The sequence below is a fragment of the Pongo abelii genome, chromosome 20 (genome assembly GCF_028885655.2).
Source record: "Pongo abelii isolate AG06213 chromosome 20, NHGRI_mPonAbe1-v2.0_pri, whole genome shotgun sequence".
Lineage (NCBI taxonomy): Eukaryota > Metazoa > Chordata > Mammalia > Primates > Hominidae > Pongo > Pongo abelii.
This window is the reverse complement of record NC_072005.2, coordinates 18,659,332-18,683,704: the sequence shown is the minus strand read 5'-3', so window position 1 is coordinate 18,683,704 and position 24,373 is coordinate 18,659,332. Positions and strand designations below refer to the sequence as shown.

The window sequence follows — 24,373 nt, the reverse complement described above, 5'->3', positions numbered from 1 at the left end:
GTTCCTCAGACCCTTAGGGCACTGGAAGGAGAACTGCCCAGAGCTAGTGGAGTGAGGTGGAGAAGCCCGGGCTGCATCTCTGGGGCATCGGGGAGCTTCCCCGGGATGCAGGCTCCAGAGCCGCCTCCAGCTTCCCTGATTCAAGGCTCATGTTCCATCTGCTGGGTGAGCTTGCTGGGCTCATGCCAGCCCCTTGGCACTCTGCTTTCACTCTGGGCCGGCATGGGGATCAGCACTGCCTTCACAAGCTTCCACTAGCATGCAGGGGGCAGGGTTGATGTCCCTGGGCCATAACCACATAGAAGGTGACCTGTGGTACCCCTCTGCACAGCTGTTTCTTTTTTTCTTTTTTTTTCCTATTTAGCACCCCATCCCTACGACCCATTTATAGCGTTTTTGACACCATGGCCTCACGTATATCAAAGCAGAGCCTTGGAGTATTTGTTACCAGCTGGGCTAGCCCAGTGCAGGCCGTTAGCCTGGTGCAGGCCGTGAGACAGGTAGGATGTGGGGGCCCAAGTCACTGCAGAAGCCTCCCCAGCTGAGCTGGCACCACATATGGCTTTGGGGGGTGGTTTCTCCACTCATGTTCTCTTTGTTCATGACGTCCAAACCCAATCTGTCCCTGGTATCCAAATCTCCTCTCATCACCGTCCATGGGTCAGGGGTCCTGCAGGTCCCCCCAAGAGTTCCTGATTCCTCTGCCCAAGCCACACACTGCCTGGTGCCCTCACCTCCAACCTGAGCCACTCCGCTCTCCCGTGAGCCCCATGCCAGAGTCTATACTCCTGCCTCCTGCTCCTCCCTGGTGCCAAGGGAGCACAGCTCCTAGAGCACCTCTCTGAGGACAGGGCTCCAGGAGGACTGCTAGCCACATCTTCATGCCCAGACGATGGTCCTGCTGAGCTGGCGGTTGATCACATCTAGACTTGTAGAGTCCAAGATGCTTTCCCTCCACGTTGAAGGTCAGAGGCTTCCCACCCCAACCCTGTGCTGGTCCACAGATCCAGGGGCTGGCCAGGTACCTACTCTGGGATGGTGGGCACCACGGCCCCCGCAGGCTGAAAACTTGCCTTATCTGTCCATCTGTCCTTCTGTCCCGTGTGCGGTAGTAGAAAGGCCTATCCTACTGCACGCCACCTCAAACTGCCCTTGGCAGGCTGCTAGAGTCTGTCCTCCTCTTCCTGGTTTTCATCTCTCTTTTTTTTTGAGATGGAGTTTCACTCGTTGCCCAGGCTGGAGTGCAATGGCACGATCTCAGCTCACAGCAACCTCCATTTCCCGGGTTCAAGCCATTCTCCTGCCTCAGCCTCTGGAGTAGCTGGGATTACAGGCATGCGCCACCATGCCCGGCTAATTTTGTATTTTTAGTAGAGACGGGGTTTCTCCATGTTGGTCAGGCTGGTCTCGAACTCCGGACCTCAGGTGATCCGCCCGCCTCGGCCTCCCAAAATGCTCACAGGCGTGAGCCACTGCGCCCGGCCGGTTTTCATCTCTTGCTCTTTTTTATTCTCCTTTTAGGAGACTTCTTTGACATTTCTCATCCTGTCTCTTAATTTACTATTATTTGGAGTTTCTTTTTTTTTCTTGAGACAGAGTGTTGCTCTGTCGCCTAGGCAAAGAGACGGAGTTTCACCATGTTGTCCAGACTGGTCTTGAACTCCTGACCTCAAGTGATCTGCCTGCCTCAGCCACCCAAAGCACTGGGATTACACACGTGAGCCACCATGCAAGGCCTATTATTTCTAGTTTCTGAGAGTCTTCCCCATTGCGTTTTCGTAGCAGCATGTTTTTGTTTTGTTTTGTTTTGTTTTGTTTTTTTCTGAGACAGAGTCTTGCTCTGTCACCCAGGCTGGAGTACAGTGGCATGATCTCGGCTCACTGCAGTCTCCGCCTCCTGGGTTCAAGCAGTTCTGTGCCTCAGCTTCCCGAGTAGCTGGGATTACAGGTGCCCGCCACCATGCCTGGCTAATTTTTGTATTTTTAGTAGAGATGGGGTTTCACCATCTTGGCCAGGCTGGTCTTGAACTCCTGACCTCATGATCCACCCGCCTCGGCCTCCCAAAGTGCTGGGATTAGAGGCGTGATCCACTGTGCCTGGCCTAACTCATCATGTTCTTATTTCATGGAAAGGATGTCTTTTTCTTTCTTTCTTTTTTTTGAGAGGGACTCTCACGCTGTCGCCCAACCTGGAGTGCAGTGGTGCAGTCTTGGCTCACTGAAACCTCTGCCTCCCCAGTTCAAGCAATTCTCCTGCCTCAGCCCCCTGAGTAGCTGGGATTACAGGCACGCACCACCACGTCCGGCTAATTTTTTGTATTTTTAGTAGAGCTAGGGTTTCACCATGTTGGCCAGGCTGGTCTCGAACTCCTGACCTCAAGGGCCTCAGCCTTCCAAAGTGCTGGGTTTACAGACGTGAGCCACCGTGCCCAGCCAGGATGTCTTTTTTTTTTTTTTTTTTTGAGACAGAGTCTCACTCTGTTGCCCAGGCTGGAGTGCAGTGGCGCAATCTCTGCTCACTGCAACATCTGCCTCCCAGGTTCAAGTGATTCGCCTGCCTCAGCTTCCCGAGTAGCTGGGATTACAGGCGCCTGCCACCACGACCGGCTAATTTTGTATTTTTAAGTAGAGACAGGGTTTCACCATGTAGGCCAGGCTGGTCTGGAACTCCCAACTTCAGGTGATCTGCCCATCTCAGCCTCCCAAAGTGCTGGGATTACAGGCGTGAGCCATCATGCCCAGCCCAGGATGTCATTTTTAACCTACTCTCAGGATGTTTATTTTATTTATTTATTTATTTATTTTGAGACGGAGTCTTGCTGGTCGCCCAGGCTGGAGTGCAGTGGCGTGATCCTGGCTCACTGCAAGCTCCGCCTCCCGGGTTCACGCCATTCTCCTGCCTCAGCCTCCCGAGTAGCTGGGACTACAGGCGCCCGCCACCATGCCCGGCTAATTTTTTGTATTTTTTGTAGAGATGAGGTTTCACCATGTTAGCCAGGATGGTCTCGATCTCCTGACCTCGTGATCTGCCTGCCTCGGCCTCTGAAAGTGCTGGGATTACAGGCGTGAGCCACCGTGCCTGGCCTCTAAGGATGTTTTTTAAAGAATAACAGCTTTATTCAGATGCAGTTCATGTAACACAAGTCACCCATTTAAAGTGAGCAGCTCAGTAACATTTTGTACGTTGATAATATTGTGCAGCCACCACCTCTGTCTAGTTCCAGAAAATTTTCATTTCTCCAAAAGGAAACCCTGTCCCCATCAGGAGTCACTCTCCCCATTCCCTTCCACGCTCCCAGCCCCTGGTAACTACTAATCTGCTTTCTGTCTCTGTTGATTTGCCTGTTGTGGACATTTCAGATCAATGGAATTATACACTATGTGGCTGACATGTAATCTGTGGAAACTTGTAGCTGTGAGGAATGTTGAACCAGGACCGGGCGTGGTGGCTCATGCCTATAATCTCAGCACTTTGGGAGGCTTAGGCGGGAGGATAGCTTGAGCCCAAGAGTTCTAGACAAGCCTGGGCAACATAGTGAGACCCTCATCTCTACAAAAAATGAAGAAAATTAGCCAGGCATGGTGTTGTGCTCTTGTGATCCCAGCTACTCTAGAGGCTGAGGTGGGAGGATCACTTGAGCACAGGAGATCCAGGCTGCAGTGAGCTGTGACTGGGATTAGAGGCGTGAACCACTGCGTCCAACCTATTTTCTGTTTTTTTTTTTTTTATTCCAGTCATCCCTGGGTGTGTGTGAAGTGGTATCTCGTTTTTTGTTTGGTGGGTTTGTTTGTTCATTATTGCTCCTTGCAGGGCAGGGCTAACCCATAGGCAGTGTGCCCAGAGTAGCCAGTGTCTCGTTGTTTTGATTTGCATTTCCCTGATGACACATGGCATTGAGCATCTTGTTATGTGCTTTTGGCCATTTGTATAGCTTCTTCGAAGAAACGTCTATTCAGAGCTTTTGTTTTTCCAAGGACACTAAAACTGGCATTTTTTATTTTATGTTTTTGAGATGGAGTCTCAGTCTTGTTGCCCAGGCTGGAGTGCAATGGCATGATCTCTGCTCACTGCAACCTCCGCCTCCCAGGTTCAAGTGATTCTCCTGCTTCAGCCTCCCAAGTAGTTGAGGTTACAGGTGCCCACCACCACGCCTGGCTAATTTTTTTGTACGTTTAGGAGAGACGGGGTTTCACCATGTTGGCCAGACTGGTCCCGAACTCCTGACCTTAGGTGATCCGCCTGCCTTGGCCCCGCAAAGTGCTGGGGTTACAGGCGTGAGCCATGGCGCCCGGCCTGTTGATTTATTTTTTAACGTTTTCATCTCCCTGTGGAGTCTCTTTTCAAATGTATTTTCCTGTTCCTCGGTTTTGAGGTCTGACATTTGTTGCCTGGAAGCTGCAGTGCAGCCCTTGGGGACACACTGCACAGCTTGGGGCCTCTGAATCCCGATGCGCCCTAGTCCTGGGCCCTGTTTCTTCTCCTGAGGCCACACATCTGGCCATCCTGTTGTCCAGCTGTGGCCCAGGTAACTTCACAACTGCCTGGAGGAGTGGCCCGAGCCTCTTTGCTGCCTGACAGCCCTGGGCTCACTGTCCTGCAGCCCCACCAGCAGTGATGAGGACCTGGAGTAGAGCTGTGGGGGATGGCCCTGCAGCAGCCTGTTGTCCTCTGAGGTCATGGTGCCTCTTGCTTTGGGCCCTGGATTCTCTGGATCCTGCAACAGTCACTACTCATGCTTCTGCTATACTTTCTGGTGACTTCGCTCCTCCTTTTGTCTCTGTCTTGCCTCTTCAGTGGATGCAAATGCCTGTCCGCGGTTTTCTGTCTTTAACTGGGAGCTCTGTTTATATCCACATGGCTCTCCTCTCAGGCCACCAGGGAAGTGACACCTGCAGTGGTTTGTAGCCTAGCCCATTTGTTAGGGAGATGGGCTCTGGGTGTCACTGGCTGGCAGAATGGCCATGGCCCTGGACTTAAGTCTCTCTGCAGGGCCTGGAGGGGCTCTAGGCTCCCCTGAGATGCACAACCCCCGGGAGTTGAACAGTTGGGTCAGAGAGGATACCCGTAAGCTGCAGGGTTGCTTGTGGGGGTGGGGGATTCCACTTGCCCAGATCACGTGGAATGGGAGAAGGGGCATGCACTGGGGTATTTCTTCCCTTCTTCCCCAGCTGCATCACCTAGTCAAGCTGGTGGCCACTCTGCCGCCCTCCAGATCCTGCTGTGACCTGGGCTTCCAGGAAGGCTGTCTCATCCTAGGCCAGGGCCCTCCGTTCTCTTCTGCATTTTGGACAGTTTCTGCAGTGAGCGTTCTAAACAGGATGAACAGCTGTCTTTAAAAGCAGGGTCTAGCACCCTAGTGTGTGTCCCTGGTCTCTCCGGTAGCAGGCACCTACACAAAGTGACCCTCCTCTGGGCTCAGGGGGACAGTGAGTGGGGAAGTCCTCCTTTGGGTGAAGCCCAGGGCAGGATGGGCTTAGGCCCAGGCTCCTGTGACCCCTTGGCCCTGCTCTGGATTTGGGAGGAGGGGGGTCCCTTCCTTGAGGCATCTCCACTGGGCCCCCATGTGGATACAGGCCCGGGGCCCCTAGGCCCTCTCAGCACCTTCTGACCTAGCCCTGCCTCTGCTTCGCAGGAAGCTGTGCCAGCCACAGAGCACCGGCAGCCTCCTTGGAGACCCTGCTGCCTCCAGCCCCCCAGGCGAGCGTGGGCGCTCGGCCTCGCCCCCACAGGTAAATGGGGCATGCCTGGGGTGACTGTCCCAAGCACCTGCAGGGCACCCTGTGCTGCATCAGTAACCCTTGTCACCTTTCTCACCAGCTCCTTGGAGCATGAGGTGCTCCAAGTTGAGCCGCCTCCCTCCGCCCAGGGACCAAGGGGGAAGCTGTCGGGTTGGGGTTGGGGGCAGATTCCTGCCAGTGTGGCCGTAGCGCTCCAGTGTCACAGTGCGGAACCTGGGACCGGGGGCGGCTCCCTGATGTGGGCTCACCCCTGGACCTGCTGCTCCTGTGTCACAGTTATCACTGGGGAAGCATGCTGAGCACAGCAGCGCTTTAGACCAGTCCCCAGGGGTGGCCCGCTCACACGCTGGGCCCTGCCCTCCCCCTGCATCGGTCTCAGCAGGCTGATGGGCCCCAGCTGAGGCCACCCTGAGCAGCACCTGGGACCTGACTTGGTGCTCGGGTGCCCCCATGTGGCCAGCGTGGGCCTTGCAGGCTGCGCTGGGTTTTCTAGCCAGGCCAGGGGATTGCCTGTTGCTGCTCAGCCACTCTGTGCTCCTGTCTAAAATGATCTGTGCTCCTCTCCAGAAACGGCCGCAGCCTCCTGATTTCATCGACCCCCTAGCCAACAAGAAACCCCGGATATCGCACTTCACTCAGAGAGCTCAGCCTGCCGTCAATGGGAAGCTGGGCGTGCCCAATGGCCGTGAGGCCTTGCTGCCCACCCCGGGCCCACCAGCCAGCACGGACACCCTCAGCTCCAGCACTCACCTGCCCCCGCGGCTGGAGCCCCCGAGGGCCCACGACCCCCTGGCCGATGTCAGCAATGACCTGGGCCACAGCGGCCGGGACTGTGAGCACAGAGAGGCGGCTGCCCCAGCCCCTACTGTGCGCCTCGGCCTGCCCCTGCTGACAGACTGTGCCCAGCCCAGCAGGCCCCATGGCAGCCCCTCGCGCAGCAAGCCCAAGAAGAAGTCCAAGAAGCACAAAGACAAGGAGAGGGCGGCTGAGGACAGGCCCCGGGCCCAGCCTCCAGACTGTGCACCTGCCACCCATGCCACCCTTGGAGCCCCAGCAGACACCCCAGGTAGGTGCCTGGGCAGGAGGGCATTGCCGGGACTCTAAGTACTGGCCCCACACCCACCTAACCCTCATGGGGTGTCAAGGGGGCTCAAGCTGTAGAAGCCAGGGGAGGAGGCCCTGTTGCCCCAGGCCCCATCAGATTCGCCCTGTGTGCCTGGCACCTGGCACCCTATGTTCCTGCACCTGGTCCTCCCCCTGCCTGTCTGGAGTGCCCGATGCCACTTGCAGTCAATGTGCCAGGCCAGCACTGGGAGCTGGAGGCCCAGAGCCTTGTGGGGAACTGAGGCCACGGAAGGGGCTAACATGCAGAGAGGAATGGGGCCCAGGCCCCAGCTCTGACTGCAGGGAAGCCCCAGGAGCCAGGGCCATGCTGAGGTCTGCTGGGGTTCAGGGAAGGCAGTGGGGGCCCAGGCAAGCCAGCCCTATTCAGGAAGAGGCAGCGCAGGTGCAGATGGGCAGATCCTGATGGGAGAGGGATAGCACCTGGACCTCCGTAGGTCCCGTGCGACCGTTGTGGACTGTAGGTTTCTGCTGTGGGGACAGGGCCTGGCAGGCTGGGGTTGGGGAGCCAGGAGACCTGGGCAGCTCCGAGCCCACAGCCCAGGCACCTGAACTGAGCAGCAGTAGCACCCACCCAGCACCGTGGCCATGAGCCTGTGCAGCTGTTCATTTATAGGAACCAGCAGAAGCAGTGGCCAGCGTGCAGCGGCTGTTCCACCACCATGTGCGACAGGGGCTGCAGTGGTCCCATGTGGCGATGGCGGCCAGTTGCAGATGGCCACCTCACTCTCAGCGCCAGCTGGCCCAGGGCAGCCCAGGTGGTGTCACCTGCTGTGCTTTTGGGTTGTGTCTCTGGGGAGGAGGCTGAGTCAGGGGATTCCTGGGATGAGGATGAGAGCCCTTCTTTCATTATAGCTTTGTGTTGCTCAGAGGGCCATGCCCCGTGCCCTGCTGTGGCTGGAGAGCAGGTCCTCACAACTGTGGCTGGGTCTTACTGGATAGGAAGGAGGACTTTCAGGGTTGGGTCAGCCCTGCCTCGTGCTGGGCTTCCCACCTCCCGTGGGACTGCATGTGGGGGCCGACAGGGAGAAGGTGGCCTCACTCCCTGGGCAGCCTCTCTGACCAGGGCCGTGCTCAGGGCGGGACTCCTGATTCCCAGGACACACCCACACCCCACAGCCAGACCTGGGCCAGGATCTGTCTCAAATGGCAGATCCTGCCATTTGAGACCCTGGGCCCGGGTCCAAAGTCCACAGACCACTCTGGGCTGTGTCCCTTCCTTGGATCCCCAGTGCCTAGGTGCCAAGACAGGCCTGGGGACTCAAGGTGGTTTCCTATCTGGCCTGGTGCGTGTTGGCCTGTAGGCAGTTCATCCCTGGCCCAGGGGCTGTCATCTCTACCACAGGTGAGAAAGTGCAAAGCAGGGGTAGATGTCCCAAGCACCAAGAAAAGGACAGTGGAGGCACCAGAGGCTGAGCCTGGTGCTGGTGGTCCATGTTACTCAGAGTCCCGAAGGTGGTACTTGTGCAGGGCATGTCTTAGCTGTCCTGTGCCCCTTCCCCGGGACAAGCAAGTAGAGGGACGTGGGCTGTGAAGGGGAGAGATGGGGAAAGGAGCTGCTGTGGGGGTGTTCTCCAGGCCCCAAAGCAGGGACCAGCTTGGCCGGCCCCACACAGCCAGAGCTTGAGTAGGAGTCAGGGGCCGCTGAGGTTTGCCAATGGCTGGACTTTGAAGGTCCCACTGGTACCAGGTTGAGCTGACCCTGAGCCTTGATTTCCCCATTTGTCATCCTAGCTGGTGAAGATCTTGGGGCATGTCAAATGAGGTGATGTTGACCAGCCTGACACATGGCAGTTACCTGTTCTAGAATACCCACGGAGGCCACTGTGTGGCGGGAGCACGGGCTTGGCCTTCGCAGCTGCGCCTTGCCTCTCACTTCCTTCTGGCCCAGACCAGGGTCAGACCCATTCAATACATGCCCACTGGGTTGCGTCCCTGGGAAGGCCACAGCCTCTTAAAGACAACCCAGGTGGGGGTGGTGGCGATATTGAAGGCAGTGCCTGGCCCAAAGTGGGGAGTGTTAGAAACTTTGTGGGGAGTGAGCTTTGTCTACTTTTGGGAATTTGGCAGCAGAGAAGCTGCTGTGGTAGGCCCAGGTGTTACACTGAGAGAGAGGGCTCAGCAAACTGGAGATTGCAGACTCCTGCTCTCTCAGGGGTTAGTGCAGAGGGCCCCTGAAAATGTGCACTAGGGCCAGGCACAGTGGCTCCGCCTATAATCCCAGTATGTTGAAAGGCCAAGTCAAGAGGATCACTTAAGTCCAGGAGTTCAAGACCAGCCTAGGCAATATAGGCGAGCCTCCTCATCTCTACTAAAAAGTAAAAAAAAAAAAATTCGCCAGGTGTGGTGGTTCACGCCTTTAATCCCAACGCTTTGAAAGGCCAATTCAGGAGGATTGCTTGAGGTCAGGAGTTTGAGACCAGCCTGGGCAACACAGTGAGACCCCATCTGTACAAAAAATTTTTTTAATTAGCTGGGCATGGTGGCATATGCCTATAGTCCCACCTACTTGGGAGGCTGAGGCAAGAGGATCACTTGAGCCCAGGAGTTCAAGGTTGTAGTGAGCCATGATCGCACCATTGCAACTCCAGCCTGGGTGGCAGAGCAAGACCTTGTCTCTAAAAAAAAAAAAAAGTGTATTGAGGATACATCTGAAATTGATAAAATCATTTCTGTATCGGAAAGAAAGCCACTGCAAGAAGGTCTAGGAAACGCACTAAATTGTAGTTGTGGTCTTAGGCGACGGGCACTTCAGTCTTCCTTCCCCGCCCCTCCCTGATTTCCAGACCCTCAGGGGTGTTGTCCTATGTGGCCGGGGCACCCCACCACATGGCTCAGGAGCAGGACAGCTGCCTGGGGTCCCATCTAGCCATCAGCTGTGCAGCTTTGGGCAGGCCCCTGCAGGGCCGAAGGGCTGAACGTCATCATGGATGCTTTGCTCACGGATGGCCGATTGGGGTAGCCCATGGGCTCCTCTGGCTGGCCCTGTCCTGGAGCTGCCTTGTGGAGCCTGCAATTCAGTGTCTAGTGGAAAGGATGGGATGATCTGGGTGGGGCGCAGACCAAGGGGTTGGAACTTTGTCAGCAGCAAGAGATGCAGGCCCTGCTGGCCATCTTGTCTTTGTCCTGTCTGGCCAGAGACTGGGACGCCCCAGAGACTTAGGTCAAGCCAGGGGTCATTTGTTTTCAGCTTAGTGACCTTTGACATGCAGTCAGTGGAGGCAGCAAGGGCCTGGCCTGGGGGAAGCTCTGACCGGTTGTACAGGCTTTGGCCCTGCAGTTCCCTGACCTGTCCGCTGTTTGCCAAGAATGTGACTGTGGTGATGCCTGGGTGCTCTGTGTCCTGCAGGGCTTTGCCCTGGACACGCAGGTGCATGCTGAGCTCTGCTCACCACCTGGAGGGCACGCCCAGGTCCAGCAGCCCACAGTTGCCAGGTACGAGGGGCTCAGCCCTTACACCTGCCACACAGTCATCCCCTCTGCTGTCCCTCCATGTCCCTCCAGCAGCAAAGTGTGCACTTTTCACACGTGTCCCCATCCTGGGGTGCTTCCTGCAGACCGGTGCCATGGGCACAGACTCAGGAGGTACGTGTTTGCTCTCGTAGGTTTAAACGGAACCTGCAGCGTTTCCAGTGTTCCCACGTCAACGTCGGAGACGCCCGACTACTTGCTGTGAGTGTTTGTCCGGGCCCTGCAGGCCAGGCCTCCCTTTTCTGGGTTCAGACCCCCTCCCCCAGCACTGCAGGTTATCAGAGGTAGAAGCCACTGTAGTCTGAGTATGTGAATTCCAAACATAGCAGCCTTTTCTGGGCCAGGCCCCCTCATAAGCCAGGGAATCACCCGAGAGGCCAGGCCGCCGGTGGAGCCAGGATGGCCACTGCCTGGGTGGGGCTGGGTCCTTCCAGCCTCCACTCAGTGGCGCCTCTCTCCTGTTTCAGTAAGTACGCAGCCATCTCCTCTTCCGAGCAGCGCCAGAGCTACAAGAACGACTTCAACGCCGAGTACAGCGAGTACCGCGACCTGCACGCCCGCATTGAGCGCATCACGCGGCGGTTCACCCAGCTCGACGCCCAGCTCCGGCAACTCTCCCAGGGCTCCGAGGAGTACGAGGTAGAGCCCCCTCGCTGCCTACTGTGCCCTGGCTCTGGCGGGAGCCAGGGCCCACTTGGACGCGTACCATCACCACCACGAGCCTACTGGCCTGCTTGGTGGTCCCAGAGTCTGGCCCTTCCCCAGGCAGCGCTTCACCCCCTGGTGCACTCCATGCGGCAACCCCATGGTTCTGACTGGGCCCTGGGGCCCTGTTGTGGGAGTCCTTGAAGGCAGCCCAGCTTGTCAGCCTCCTTTGCAGTGGGGACAGCTGTGACCCACCTCCTTGGATGGGGGCGAGCCGGGGTACATGGATCCCCACATGTTTGAGCGCCTGGGGTCCTCTCACAGCCTAGGACACAGGGCTCTTGGTACCTGTGCCAAACCCTCAGGAGACTCCGCAGCTGAGCTCTGTCCAGCACCCTGGAGCCCATCCATGCTGCCACAGCTATAGCAGGGGGAGGTGACAGGTCCCTGTGGTCCTGGGAACCAGGACTCCTGTGGTCCCCTGGCTTGAGCTCACAGCTCCTTCAGCTGCCCTGTGTAGACAGAGAGTCTCCACCCTTAGCCATAGCCTTGCACGCAGCCTCCCCACCTGCCACCTTTCGGAACTGGTGACCTGACTACAGGGCTGGGCCCCGATTAATCAGATGCCGGGATCTCTCCTGGCCAAGGCCCCTTTGCCTTCCAGAGACAACTACTCATGATGGGGTTCTAGGGGCTGTGAGCCACGGGTTCTTGGGGCATCTCTCCCTCCCCTTCCTTCCCTCTTTGCTGCACCCCCCGACCCCCTCCCCACCCCCTGCGACATGGATACTTCCTTGTCCTCCCATGCCCCCACAACAGCAGTGCCCCACCTGCTATTGCCTCCAAGGGACCTGGCAGCCTTTCCCTCATGCCCCACCCACTCCGGAGCTACAGCCGCTGTGGGCCCCTGGTGTGTTACTTGGCCTTGTCCTTGAGGCTGCCGCACCCTCCCACCCCTCACCCTTCTCAGAGCACCTGGGACCACTCAATTTGGGTTTCCTGTAGGCGGGGATGCATTCTGTTTTCTCAAAATTTTGTTTTTCTTCTAGACTACTCGAGGGCAGATTTTGCAGGAATATCGAAAAATCAAAAAGGTGAGTGTCTCTTGTGTTGGGGTGGGCTCCAAGTGAGCCATGGGAGCTAGAGGGAGGAGGGGGGGCCCGGGGCAGCCTCCCTGCCTGCTACTTCCAAGGTGTGGGGGAAGAGCCTTTGAGTCTGAGGCCAAAGTTGCCCTGCCACCCCCAGCCAAGTCTTCAGCTGTGGCATCCTGGCCCAGCCACACAAGCTGCAGAGGTGCGGGGGACCAACTCCCACTCTGCCCTTGCACCACAACCCTCCTTGCTGGGCACCAAGCCCAGGTTTTTGGTGTGTGGGGGGCACTGGCCTGCTTACAGCGGGGAGAAGCACCCAGGGCGGCTCTGTCCTGAGCGTGACTGTGCTGTCCCACAGACCAACACCAACTACAGCCAGGAGAAGCACCGCTGCGAGTACCTGCACAGCAAGCTGGCCCACATCAAGAGGCTCATCGCCGAGTATGACCAGCGGCAGCTGCAGGCTTGGCCCTAGCCACCCTCCCCAATGGCGGGGATCTGGGAGGGTGGGGGGAGCAAAAGGCGGGGAGAGAGGATTTATTTAAAAAAATAAACCCGAGGAAGATGCTCATCTGAGCCAGCACTGCTGGCTTTCAGGGCAGCCCCTGCAGACGTCTCGCCCTGGCGGGTGGCTGCAAGCCCACCTCGGCCCACCCTGCGCCTCCTGAGCAGTCCCTGCCTATGACGGGCTCCCCAGGAAGCCCACTGCCTCCTCCCTGGCTGCAGCCCCCAGGTTCAGCCTCCTCTCTCGCCAGAAGACTCCTAGGCCCTTGGGGTGGCGCACCTGCCTTTTCTAGTTTTATACAAAGACAGCCACTTTTAGCTACTGCTAATGAGACTTGAGTCTATTTTTGTACAAAAGAGAAGCAAAATCTTTTTTCTAAACCTGTGCCTCCCTCTCCTCGGACACCCAGGGTCTAGCCGCTGTCCTGGGTCCTGCCTGCAGTATTACAGAGGCCGTCGAAAGGTGCAGCTGCGTTCTGAGGGTGCGGGGAATGGGCAGGTGGCCTCTGCTGGTCTCTGGCTCTATGTTTAGGCACCCCCGTTCCCAGCCTCTCCTCCTCGGGCAGGGTCTCTGCTCCAGCAAGCAAACGGGGTGGCCCGGGTGGCTATTTTGAGAACTCCAGCTAGTGCTCCCAAACAGCTGCTCAGAGCTAAGGGGGCAGAGGGCTTTCAGCGCCCCCAGGCCTGCCCTGCTATTTCAGGCCCTCAGCTGTCGGGGGCCACTGTGTTTCTGTGCTCCAAGTTGAGACTCAGCCGCAGCGGCGTCAGATTTTTCTTTGCGATGTCCTCGGTTTCCCATTTGCTGCTGCTGCTCATTCCACACTGTTGAGACCTTGTGGTCTTGATGCTGCTGGCCTCCCTCCATCCCTCTGTCCACTTGTGGGTCCTGGGGTCGTCTTAGCAGAGCTACCGCCAAGGTTTGCACTCAGGGAGGGGCTGATGGAGGGCTGGGCGTCATGGGGTCAGGGAGGCCCCAGGGACCCGTGGGCAGAGCTGGGGAGCCAGGAGGATGGGTCTGCCTGCTCTGGGGGTGCAGGCTCTGCAGACACCCCAATTGCTGCTTTGTTGCTGTGCCTAGTCTAGTGTCCCCCAAAGCATTGGGGGGCCACGCAAGTGTGCATGTGTGAGTGTGCGTATGTGGGGACCCCCCCAGGGCGTAGTGGGGTCTGAAGCGTGTGTTCCCATTTAGGGCTGAACGAAGGCATGACTTGGGAAGGTGGTGGGGGGGGCGGTGGCGGCTGTGACTCAGGGCCCAGGGATCACATGGGGGTCACTGCTGCCATCAGCAGTCAGGCAAGGAGAGCAGAAATGCAAAAATACAGATGTGTCTATTTTTCTAAACTGGGGGGTGGAAGGGTGCCTCCTGACGGCTTCCAAAGAGCTGACTGTGGAGGGCCCACAGTGCATCCCACCCCTGCCTGAGAGTCTCTCTCCTTTGGGACCCCCGGGTTCCCAGAGCTCCGAGGAAACTGATCCTTCATGTTTCAATAGCTGTTGTTGTTTTTCTCTTTTGGGCCGGGCTGGGGAAGGGCCGAGCAGGCTCCAGGGGGCCTCCAGAGTCAGCTGGACCCTGCTGTGTCGCCCGCAGGCAGCCCTGCAGACACCGGTGAGGTGGGATGATTTCAGGAGGTCCCAGCCCAGGACTGCCCGCCCCTCTGCCCTGGGAACCAGTCCAAGGGGCTGTCAGTTGAATTTGCCTTTTTGTTGTTGTTGTTGTTGTTATTTTTGTTTATTTGTTCTCCTTTTAAGGAATTATGAAGCTAAGAAAAGTTTTGTGTTTTGGGGGTTGGTGGACAAAGTTCTAGCTGATTAAATATGGTCTAACTTATTGATACTATTTTTTTTCTTTTAATGTTGTACTGTGGAGAAAAACTATTTTGAGCCATGGGGTTGGTGTTTACAAGAACTTTCCACTTTTGCCAAAATGTTACAATTGAAAGGCATCTGCGTCTTCAGTTTCCTAATATTTTCTTAAAAGATCTAGTGTCCTTTTTGTACACTAAACAGGTGAATGCTGACTTTTTTCATTCTCCAATAAATTTCACTGAACTGAACCTGGCAGCCCAGGCTGCCTGGCTGGTGTGTGTGGTGTGTGGTGTGTGTGGTGTGTGGGTGTTGGTGTATCTGTGTGTGTGTGGTGTATGGTGTGTATGTGTGTGTGGTGTGTGTTGGGGTGTGTGGGTGTGTAGTATATCTGTCGGTGTGTGTTGGGTGTCGTGTGTGAGTGTGTAGTGTGTGATGTGTTAGGGTGTGTGTGGTGTATGTGTGGGTGTGTTGTGTGGCTGTGGGGTATCTGTGGGTGTGTGGGTGTGGTGTTAGGGTATGGGTTGTCTGTTGGTGTGTATGGTTTATCTGTGGGGGTGTTAGGGTGTGGGTGTGGTGTGTGGGTGTGGTGTATCTGGGTATGTTGATCTGTGGGTGTGTTGATGTGTGGGTGTGGTGTATCTGGACGCGTTTGTGTTAGGGTGTGGGTGTGTTGGTGTGTGGGTGTGGTGTATCTGGACATGTGTGCTAGGGTGTGGATGTGTGGTGTGTGGGTTTGGTGTATGGGTGTGTGAGGGTGTTGGGGTGTGGTGTTGGTGTGTTGGTGTGTGGGTGTGGTGTATCTGGACGTGTGTGCTAGGGTGTGGATGTGTGGTGTGTGGGTGTGGTGTATGGGTGAAGGTGTTGGGTGTGGTGGTGTGTGGTGTGGGTGTGGTGTATCTGGGGGTGTGGTATGTTAGGGTGTGGGTTTGTGTGGGTGTGTTCGTGTGTGGGTGTGGTGTATCTGGAAGTGTGTGTTAGGGTGGGTGTGTGGTGTGTGGGTGTGGTGTATATGTGGGCGTGTGTGGGTGTGGTGTGTGGTGTGTGTTAGGGTGTGGGTGTTATATGCAGTGTGTGCTAGGGTGTTGGGTGTGGGGTGTGTGTTGGGTGTGGTGTGTGTGTGGTATGTGGTGGGGTGTGGGTGTAGTGTGTGTTGGGTATGTGTGGTGTGTGTGGGTGTGTGTGTTGGGGATCTGGTGAGGGTGTGGTGTGTTGGGGTTTGGGTGTGTTGGGGTGTGGTGTGTTGGGGCGTGGGTGTGTTGGGGTGTGGGTGTGTGGTTGTGTGTTGTATGAGGGTGTGGGTGTGGTGTGTGGGTGTGCAGTGTGTGGTGTTAGGTGTGTGGTGGGTGTGTGGGTGTGTTGGTGTGGTGTGGGTGTGTGGTGTGTTGGGGTGTGGGTGTGGTGTGGGTGTGTGCTGTGTGTTGGGGTGTGCGGTGTGTGGGTGTGGTGTGTTGGGTGTGATGTGTGGGTGTGTGTGTTGGGGATGTGGGTGTGGTGTGGGGGTGTGGTGTGCGTTGGAGTGTGGGGGTGTGGTGTTGGTGTGGGGGTGTGGTGTATCCGGGTGTGTGGTATGAGGGTGTGGGTGTGGTGTGTGTTGGGTGCGTGTGGTGTGTTTTGGGGTGTGTGGGTGTGTAAGAGTGTGGGTGTGTGGTGTGTGTTGGGTGCGTGTGGTGTGTGTGGGTGTGTGGAGTGTGAGGGTGTGTGGTGTGTGTTGGGGTGGTGTGTTGGGGTGTGTAGGTGTGTATTGGAGCAGTGTGTGGTATGTGTTGGGGTGTGTGGGTGTGGTGTGACGGTGTGTGGTGTCTGTTGGGGTGTGGTGGGGTGTGTGGAGTGGGTGTGGTGTGGGTTGGGGTGGTGTTTGGTGTGTGAGCGTGGGTGTGTGGTGTGTGTGTTGGGGCAGTGTGTGGTGGGGTGTGGGTGTGGTGTGATTGTGGGTGTGTGGTGTGTTGGGGTGTGGGGTTTGGGTGTGTGGTGTGCGGGGTAGGTTGTGTGTGTGGGTGTGGTGTTGGTGTGTGGTGTGTTGGTGTGGTGTGAGTGGGTGTGTGGGGTGTGTGTTGGAGTGGGTGTGTGGTATGTGTTAGGGATGTGTGTGGTGTGTGAGGATGTGTGTGTTGGGATGTATGTGTTGGGGTGTGTGGGTGTGGTGTATCTGGGTGTGTGGTATGAGCGTGTGGTGTGTGTTGGGGTATGCGGTGTGTGGGGTGTGTGGTGTGTGGGTGTGGTGTGTGTTGGGGTGTGTTGGTGTGTGGGTGTGTGGTGGATGTGGTGTGTTGGTGTGTGGTATGTGTTGGGGGTGTGGGTGTAGTGTGTGTTGGTGTGTAGTGTGGGTGTGGTGTTTTGGGATGTGTGGGTGTGGTATGTGTGTGTTGGGGTGTGTAGTGTGTGTTGGGTGTGGGTGTGGTGTGTTCGGGATGTGTGGTGTGGGTGTGGTGTGTGTTGGTGTGTGGTGTGTGTTGGGGGTGTGGGGTGTGAGGGTGTGGTGTTGGGGTGTGGGGGGTGTGTGGTATGTGGTGTGTGTGGTGTGTGTGGTGTGTGTTGGTGGGTGTGGTGTGTGTGGGTAGGTGGTGTGGGTGTGGTATGTGTTGGGGTGTGTGTTGGGGGTGTGTGGTGTGTGTGGATGTGGTGTGTGTTGGAGTGTGAGGGTGTGGTGTGTTGGGTGTGTGGTGTGTGGGGGGGTGTGTAGGTGTGTGTGGGGTGTGAGGGTGTGGTGTGTGTTGGTGTGGGGGGTGTGTGGGGGGGTGTGGTGTGTGTTAGGGTGTGGGTGTGTGTAGTGTGTGGGTGTGTCACAGCCTGGTTTCTGTGGTGGCTGTCCCTGTCCTGTGGTTGGGGGTGGGCTGGCATCAGGAGGTGATGTGGCCTGGGGCCGCTATAGTGATGAGAAAGGGTTGTTCAGGGGCTCTGGCTGGGACCAGATAAGAAGGCAAAATTTGCAACCTACCTGAGCCGTTGCCTGAGAAAGGACCAAATCAGAGGGCCCTGTAGGTGACGGGGAGCGCGTGGGTGGGGGCAGGCTGGGTCAGGGCGGAGGGATGGGGAGCCATAGCAGGTGTGTGAGCACAGCAGTACCCTCTGGTGTGGACAGGGTGGGCTGAACCCAGCATTGGGATTCCTTGGCCCCTTGTGGCACCAAAGGCTACAGGAGTGGGGGTGGGGGAAACCAGCTGTGACTGTCTCCCTCTGATGAAAACAGCAGCAGGTAACGGTAATATTTTATTACCTGTTCCTCCCACACTGGGGCAGGGGCATCCCCTGTGCCACTAGTGGGGATGAGGAAAAGGCCTGATGGGAGCGGTGGTGCAGGTGGAACTGGAGCCAGGGGCCATGGAGAACATAAGGCTCATCCTGCCGGCCAAGGACAAGAGGGGGTGCATTTAGTAAGGGGTAACACCGAAGAATAGGACCCTGGGCAAAGGTCCTGGGCCTCCAGCTGTGGGGCCTGGCCTCCCTGCCCGTCCGCGGCCTTGGCCCAAGTTCTAAGGCCACCCAGGAATCTGAGGGGCGCGGGAGGGGAAGTCATGCAGCCCAGTGGGGCAGTGTGTACCCTGCTCCCAGCATAGCCTGGCCACGCTGTTCTCCCAGGATAACATCTCTGTCCCAACATCCCAGGGCCAACACCAACCTCCTGCAGCTCACGGTCCTGCCTCCCCCAGCCCTCCAACGCCAGCCCTAAGCCAACTGCCCAGCAATACTCTGGCCATCACCCCCGCAGCCTGCAGAGGCCACAGTCGGTCCCCTGACCTTCCTGAGCCATGGATGCCATCAGTCTAGTGCCCCGGGTATCCAGGAGAGCCTTCCCACCCTCATGACTTGGGCACCCTGGTAGAGAGGGGCTCAGGGCTGTTAACCCGTCTTCTGCCACCTGCCAGGGGCCCCAATTGTCCTCTTTCAACGGGCACCCCTGTTCCTGTAGCCGCCTCCTGTACCAAGCTCTGCCTGGGCTCTGCAACACAGCAGTGACTCAGCCTCATCCGTGTCTTCAGGGAGCCCACACTTTGCTGGGGAATGACAGTGCATCTCACCACCGACTTCAGCACACCCAGGCCTGACTGTAGGGGCCAAACCCCCTCCTTTGGCCTTGTCAACTGCTGGGAGTGGAAGCAGCCCAGCCTCTATGCCGATTCCCTCCAGCTGCCCTGTGCCAGCTCCCATCCTCCGGCACCCCCTACAGGTGGCCCTGTGAACACAGGCTCCGCGGGGCTGGGTCTTGGGACCTTCCTCATGTCTCTCAACTACACAGGTTCCTGAATCATGTGTCGCCTCGAGGCACAAACTCCCCGATTCTCTGATCCTCTTGATACCTACAGGATGTCCACCAGTTCCATTCCCAGAGATGGTATCGGACTCCACAAGTTATGGGGGTCAGTCCCACAGGGCTGCACCCATGTCAGATGCCACCTATACTTCTGGCAAGCAGGCTAATAAATTGCGAGTTCCCACGACCCCCACTTCAGGTTTGATAATTGCTGGAACAGCTCACAGAACTCTGGAAAATGCTCACAGCCAAGTGGAGGAGGTGCACAGGGCAAGGTATGGGGCGGGCCGTGAAGCTTCCATGCCTTTTCCAGGTGTGCCACCCTCCCAGCGCCTCCATATTTTCCCCTAAACCCCATTTTTTTTTGAGATGGGGTCTTACTCTGTTGCCCAGGCTGGAGTGCGGTGGTACAATCACGGCTCACTGCAGCCTACACCTCCTGAGCTCAGGTGATCCTCCCACCTCAGCCTCCCACGCAGCTGGACTACAGGCGTGCGCCACCAAGCCCGGCTATTTTTTTTTTTGTTTGAATTGAGACGGGGTTTCCCCGTGTTGCCCAGGCTGGTCTCAAACTCCTGGGCTCAAGCGATCCGCCCGCTTTGACCTCCCAAAGTGCTAGGATTACAGGCATGAGCCACCATGCCTGGCTGACTGCCTATTTTTCGGCTTAGGTTCTATGAAGAATGTGTATCAATGTGATGAAACACTTTGTAGATCTTAAAGGGAGCAGACTGGGTGGGGGAGGGGGGCCAGCCTGCCCAGACTTCCTGGACTCTGGGTAGCATTCCTTCCTCCAGGGTACAGTCAGGACCCTCCCGGAATGAGGGTCTTCAAGGGAGCAGGCAGAGAGTGACCTTTGCCGGCTTTGTGGCTTTTTTTTTTTAGGGGAGAAGGGCTCCAGTTTCTCTGACCTGCCTTAGGGAAGAGGAATTCTGGTTTCTATGGTTTCCAGGGGAGAAAGGGGCTAGAGGCAGGAGGGCAGGAGAAGGTCGGAGAGACTGGATTCTGAGCTTTCCGATGCCCTGCTCAAAGCGCTGGGCAGGCCAAGGCCCCATACTTGAGGGTGGGGGGAGTTTCTGTGTTCTGAGCCCTAACCGTCTCATTTGCATATATGTGATTGATTAAATCATTGGCCACTGGTGATTGAGCTCAATGTCTAACCAAGAACCAGGAACAAACACCAAATACTCTTTCACACTCCCTATCCCCAGCCCTCAGGGTCTGTCCAAGACCCCAAACTGCCTCCCACGTAGGCAATTTTTCATCTGCCCTGTCTGGGTGGCTCAGGTGGCTTGGCCTGTAGTTTTCTTTCAGCGAACTCCTCTTCATGTCTCAAAACCCTTGCCAGCAGCCCCCTCATTTGGGGAGCCTGTCTTGCAGGGGCCCTGCCTGTGAGTTCCCACCCACTGGGGACGGGGGTGTCCCAGTCCACTTCCAACTCCCTCAGACTGGGGCCCCTTCAGGGGTGAGGCCTGGACCCAGAGTCTTAAGCCCTCATCCTCCAAGGTCAGGCCCTGTCTCTTGCAAACGTTCCCAACTATCCACCTTTTGGGCCAGCTCCAGTGGTGGAAACTTTCCGGCCTCCAGGCGCTTGTTTTGGAAAGTTCCTGGGGGAGCTGCCCCGGCCTGCCCGCTGGGTTCCCACGCTCCCTTATCAGCGTGCATGAGGGGGGCGCCCTGCAGTGCAGGCCTCATTCCTCCCCTGCCTCAGCTCTGCCCGCCTGTGCGTCCCCTCCCCTTTCCAGCGAACAGCCTCCCCCTCCGGCCTACTCCTGCCAAGCCCTCCTGCTGCAGGTGGGGAAACAGGCCAAACAGGCCCCATCCTTGTGAGCCCCGTGGGGACAGAGTGACTTTGTCCCCCGAGATGGATGGGGGCGGACATGGGGAGCCAGGGGATGGGACTGCCTGGTAGGTGCTGCTGCCCACGAAGGGGGAATAGGTGGCAGCGTGGCTCCGAGGAGATTCTGGCTTTGGAGTTCTGGTCCTCTGCCTGTTTCCCCTGCAGTGTCTCTGACCCAGACCCTCTACCCCCCGGAGGCCCAGCTTCCCTGCCCAGCTCCACCCACTGGCTTGTGGCTGGGCTCATGTGTAGCCTCATTGTCCTCTTGTAAAGGGGGAATAGGCAGCCATGATCCCCTGGGGGCTGCGGAGCGAGCGAAGTGAACCTATACGCGCCGCGCTCGTGGACGCCTGGCCATTTCCGCCAGACGGGGACCCGATGGCCACGGTGGCTCTGGGTTGTCGGGTCTCGAACCGGGGTCTCCAGACGTTGGGCCCCTCCCCCCCAGCGCGGGAGAGGCGGGGAAGGGGGCGGGGCGGGGGAGGGGCCGCAGCGCTTTTCTCCGGAGGTCGCGCGCCTGAGAGCCCGCGCTGTCTGCCGCCGCTGCCTGAGTCGACTCTGCGCCGGTGAGTGCGGTTCGGGGAGGGGACGGCCTCCGTGGGGACCCAGACTGGCTTGGCCCGGCCGCTTAGAGTCCCCACTGACCCCCTGCTCACCCCGGGCCCCCAGCCCGCCGCGATGGAGGCCGCCGCCCAGTTCTTCGTCGAGAGCCCGGACGTGGTCTACGGCCCCGAGGCCATCGAGGCGCAATACGAGTACCGGACGACGCGCGTCAGCCGCGAGGGTGGCGTTCTCAAGGTGGACCGGGGGCTGGGGAAGGAGGCGTGCTGGGGAGAGCGGGGCGGCGCGGGGAGAAGGGCACGGGACCCGGGGTTCACTGCGCGGCCTGTCTTCAGGTGCACCCCACGTCCACGCGCTTCACCTTCCGGACCGCCCGGCAGGTGCCCCGGCTCGGGGTCATGCTTGTCGGCTGGGGCGGGAACAACGGCTCCACACTCACCGCCGCGGTGCTGGCCAACCGACTGCGTCTGTCCTGGCCCACGCGCAGCGGCCGCAAGGTGGGGGCGGGAGGGGCGTGGTGGGTAGGGAGCCTTGGTGGGAGTCCTTGCGGGCGGGGGCGGGAGCCTGCAGGGGGCGGGGCTCTGCGGGACCCGGGGGGCTGTAGGGGGTGGGGTTCTGCGGGGCGGGGGGCTGCAGGGACGAGGGACCTGCCTGGGGCTAGAGGCCTGTAGTGGGCGAGGGACCTGCAGGGGGCGAAGCTCTGTGGGGCGGGAGGGCTTGCAGGGGGCGGGGCCTGGCTGCAGGCGGACCCCGGGGAGGGGTTTCGCGAGGTAGCGGGGGCTCCTCGGGAGTCTTACAGGGGCGGAGCTTAAGGTGCCGGAGGTCTCGGGGGAGGGGCTTGGGGGCAGCGGCTTCCGTCCTGGCTGGGAGCCTGGAACTGAAAAATGCCCGAAAGTGGGGCGGGGCTTGAGAGTCTAGGTGGGGCCCAGGCCGGGTCGCGGCCCCTTCGCCACTCCCACCCGTCACCTCGCCGTGTCTGCTGCCCCCCAGGAGGCCAACTACTACGGCTCGCTGACTCAGGCGGGCACCGTGAGCCTGGGCCTGGACGCCGAGGGCCAGGAGGTGTTCGTGCCCTTCAGCGCGCTGCTGCCCATGGTGGCGCCCAACGACCTCGTGTTCGATGGTGGGCGGAGCCCTGGGCCGGGGTGGGGCGGGTTGGGAGATGGGGTCTGGAGGGGCCCAGGATCCGGGCAGGGCCGAGTGTGAGGGTCCCCCCAGGCTGGGACATCTCGTCGCTGAACCTGGCCGAGGCGATGCGGCGCGCGAAGGTGCTGGATTGGGGGCTGCAGGAGCAACTGTGGCCGCACATGGAGGCCCTGCGACCCCGGCCTTCTGTTTACATCCCCGAATTCATCGCGGCCAACCAGAGCGCGCGCGCGGACAACCTCATCCCAGGCTCGCGTGCGCAGCAGGTGCTGTCCCATCCCGCATCCCTTGCTCCCTGCCACCTGTTCTTCGCCACTCGGTTCCCCCTTTTTGCCCCACCCCGCGAATCCAGGCCTCACTTGACACCCGGGGAACTGAGTCCGGCCTCTGTGAGTCCGAGAGCATGTACAACCAACTTCCCTACATCCTCTCCATCCTCCCCACACCCTCTCCATCCAACCCACAGCTGGAGCAGATCCGCAGGGACATCCGAGACTTCCGGTCTAGCGCAGGGCTGGACAAAGTCATCGTGCTGTGGACGGCAAACACGGAGCGCTTCTGTGAGGTGATTCCAGGCCTCAACGACACAGCCGAGAACCTGCTGCGCACCATTGAGGTGGGCGCACGCCCGGGTGGAGCGGGTCAGGCAGGGCCAGTCCCAAACACAGCTCTGTGCTGACTGCCCGCCTTGCCCACAGCTTGGTCTGGAGGTGTCGCCCTCCACGCTCTTCGCCGTGGCCAGCATCCTGGAGGGCTGTGCCTTCCTCAATGGGTCCCCACAGAACACCCTGGTGCCCGGAGCCCTTGAGCTCGCGTGGCAGCGCCGGGTTTTTGTGGGCGGAGATGACTTCAAGTCAGGCCAGACCAAAGTCAAGTCCGTGCTCGTGGACTTCCTCATTGGCTCCGGCCTCAAGGTGCGTGGGCCTAGGGGGCTGCCGAGTGCAGGAAGGGGGGCCTGGGCCGCGAGCACCCGGCTTGTGGGGCTGCAGGGCCTGCAGCTGCTGGGGCTTCCCTTGTACCCACAGACCATGTCCATCGTGAGTTACAACCACCTGGGCAACAACGATGGGGAGAACCTGTCGGCGCCATTGCAGTTCCGCTCTAAGGAGGTGTCCAAGAGCAACGTGGTGGACGACATGGTGCAGAGCAACCCAGTGCTCTATACGCCCGGCGAGGAGCCTGACCACTGCGTGCGTGGGGCGCGGTCGCGGGCGCGGGGTTGCCCGGCGAGGGGTGGCAGGGACCCGGGCAAACTCCTGCTGCACTCCAGGTGGTCATCAAGTATGTGCCGTACGTGGGTGACAGCAAGCGCGCGCTGGATGAGTATACCTCGGAGCTGATGCTGGGCGGAACCAACACACTGGTGCTGCACAACACATGCGAGGTGCGGCGCGGCTTCAGGGGCTGCTATGGGAGGCAGGGCTTGGCCACCGCCCCCATCTCCTGACCCACCCGCCCCGCAGGACTCCCTGCTGGCCGCACCCATCATGCTGGACCTGGCGCTGCTGACCGAGCTGTGCCAGCGCGTGAGCTTCTGCACTGACGTGGACCCCGAGCCGCAGACCTTCCACCCCGTGCTGTCCCTGCTCAGCTTCCTCTTCAAGGCGCCACTGGTGCCGCCTGGCAGCCCGGTGGTCAATGCGCTTTTCCGCCAGCGCAGCTGCATCGAGAACATCCTCAGGTGCACCCCAGCCTCCAGGTTCCCGCCCGGGGCCCAGATACCCCCTGGCTAAGCTATGCACAGGGCTTGGGGGACTGCAGGCGGCAGGGATACCCCCCCTTCTCCCTGTGGGGTATCTGGCTCTGCTAAGCTATGTGGCCTTTCCAGGGCTTGCGTGGGGCTCCCGCCACAGAACCACATGCTTCTGGAGCACAAGATGGAGCGCCCAGGGCCCAGCCTCAAGCGAGTCGGACCTGTGGCTGCCACCTACCCTGTGTTGAACAACAAAGGACCAGTACCCGCTGCCACCAATGGCTGCACCGGTGATGCCAATGGGCATCCACAAGTGGAGGAGCCCCCGATGCCCACTACCTGAGGCCCTGGTCACACAGTTTCCCGGCTCTTCCTCCCTGCTGCCCCTCAGGACCCTACCTTGAAGGCCCCCACAAAGACAATAAAGGTGCTGCCACTCAGCCCTCCTTCCACCTGGGGTTCTTGGGGCCTGTGACCTGACTCTGCCTCCCTCTACTTCCCCGACT

General features: G+C 58.8%; 2 protein-coding genes across 4 annotated transcripts in view; both read left to right on the top strand.

The window, feature by feature from the left end:
- ELL (elongation factor for RNA polymerase II) overlaps positions 1 to 14,626 on the top strand; it is an 82,588-nt gene extending 67,962 nt beyond the window's left edge. The window contains exons 7-12 of the mRNA XM_024238198.3: positions 5,634 to 5,730; positions 6,307 to 6,805; positions 10,467 to 10,533; positions 10,800 to 10,971; positions 12,027 to 12,071; positions 12,427 to 14,626. Coding sequence (XP_024093966.1) covers positions 5,634 to 5,730; positions 6,307 to 6,805; positions 10,467 to 10,533; positions 10,800 to 10,971; positions 12,027 to 12,071; positions 12,427 to 12,543 — 997 coding nt within the window. The 3' untranslated portion in view covers positions 12,544 to 14,626. The remainder of the gene's footprint in view (positions 1 to 5,633; positions 5,731 to 6,306; positions 6,806 to 10,466; positions 10,534 to 10,799; positions 10,972 to 12,026; positions 12,072 to 12,426) is intronic.
- A 4,536-nt stretch (positions 14,627 to 19,162) lies between these two features.
- ISYNA1 (inositol-3-phosphate synthase 1) lies at positions 19,163 to 24,307 on the top strand. Of its 3 annotated transcripts, none has more exons than XM_024238200.3 (11): positions 19,163 to 21,033; positions 21,137 to 21,265; positions 21,409 to 21,525; positions 22,019 to 22,151; positions 22,247 to 22,440; positions 22,641 to 22,790; positions 22,873 to 23,088; positions 23,200 to 23,364; positions 23,445 to 23,558; positions 23,638 to 23,855; positions 24,003 to 24,307. In XM_024238200.3, exons 2-11 carry the CDS (start codon positions 21,146 to 21,148, stop codon positions 24,208 to 24,210), a joined length of 1,635 nt encoding a protein of 544 aa, XP_024093968.1. In that variant the 5' UTR covers positions 19,163 to 21,033; positions 21,137 to 21,145; the 3' UTR covers positions 24,211 to 24,307. The 3 variants fall into 3 exon arrangements, with proteins under 3 accessions (XP_024093968.1, XP_024093967.1, XP_054395904.1); XM_024238199.3 differs by having other exon boundaries at positions 21,364 to 21,525; XM_054539929.2 differs by lacking the exon at positions 21,409 to 21,525.
- The last annotated feature ends 66 nt before the right edge of the window (positions 24,308 to 24,373 follow it).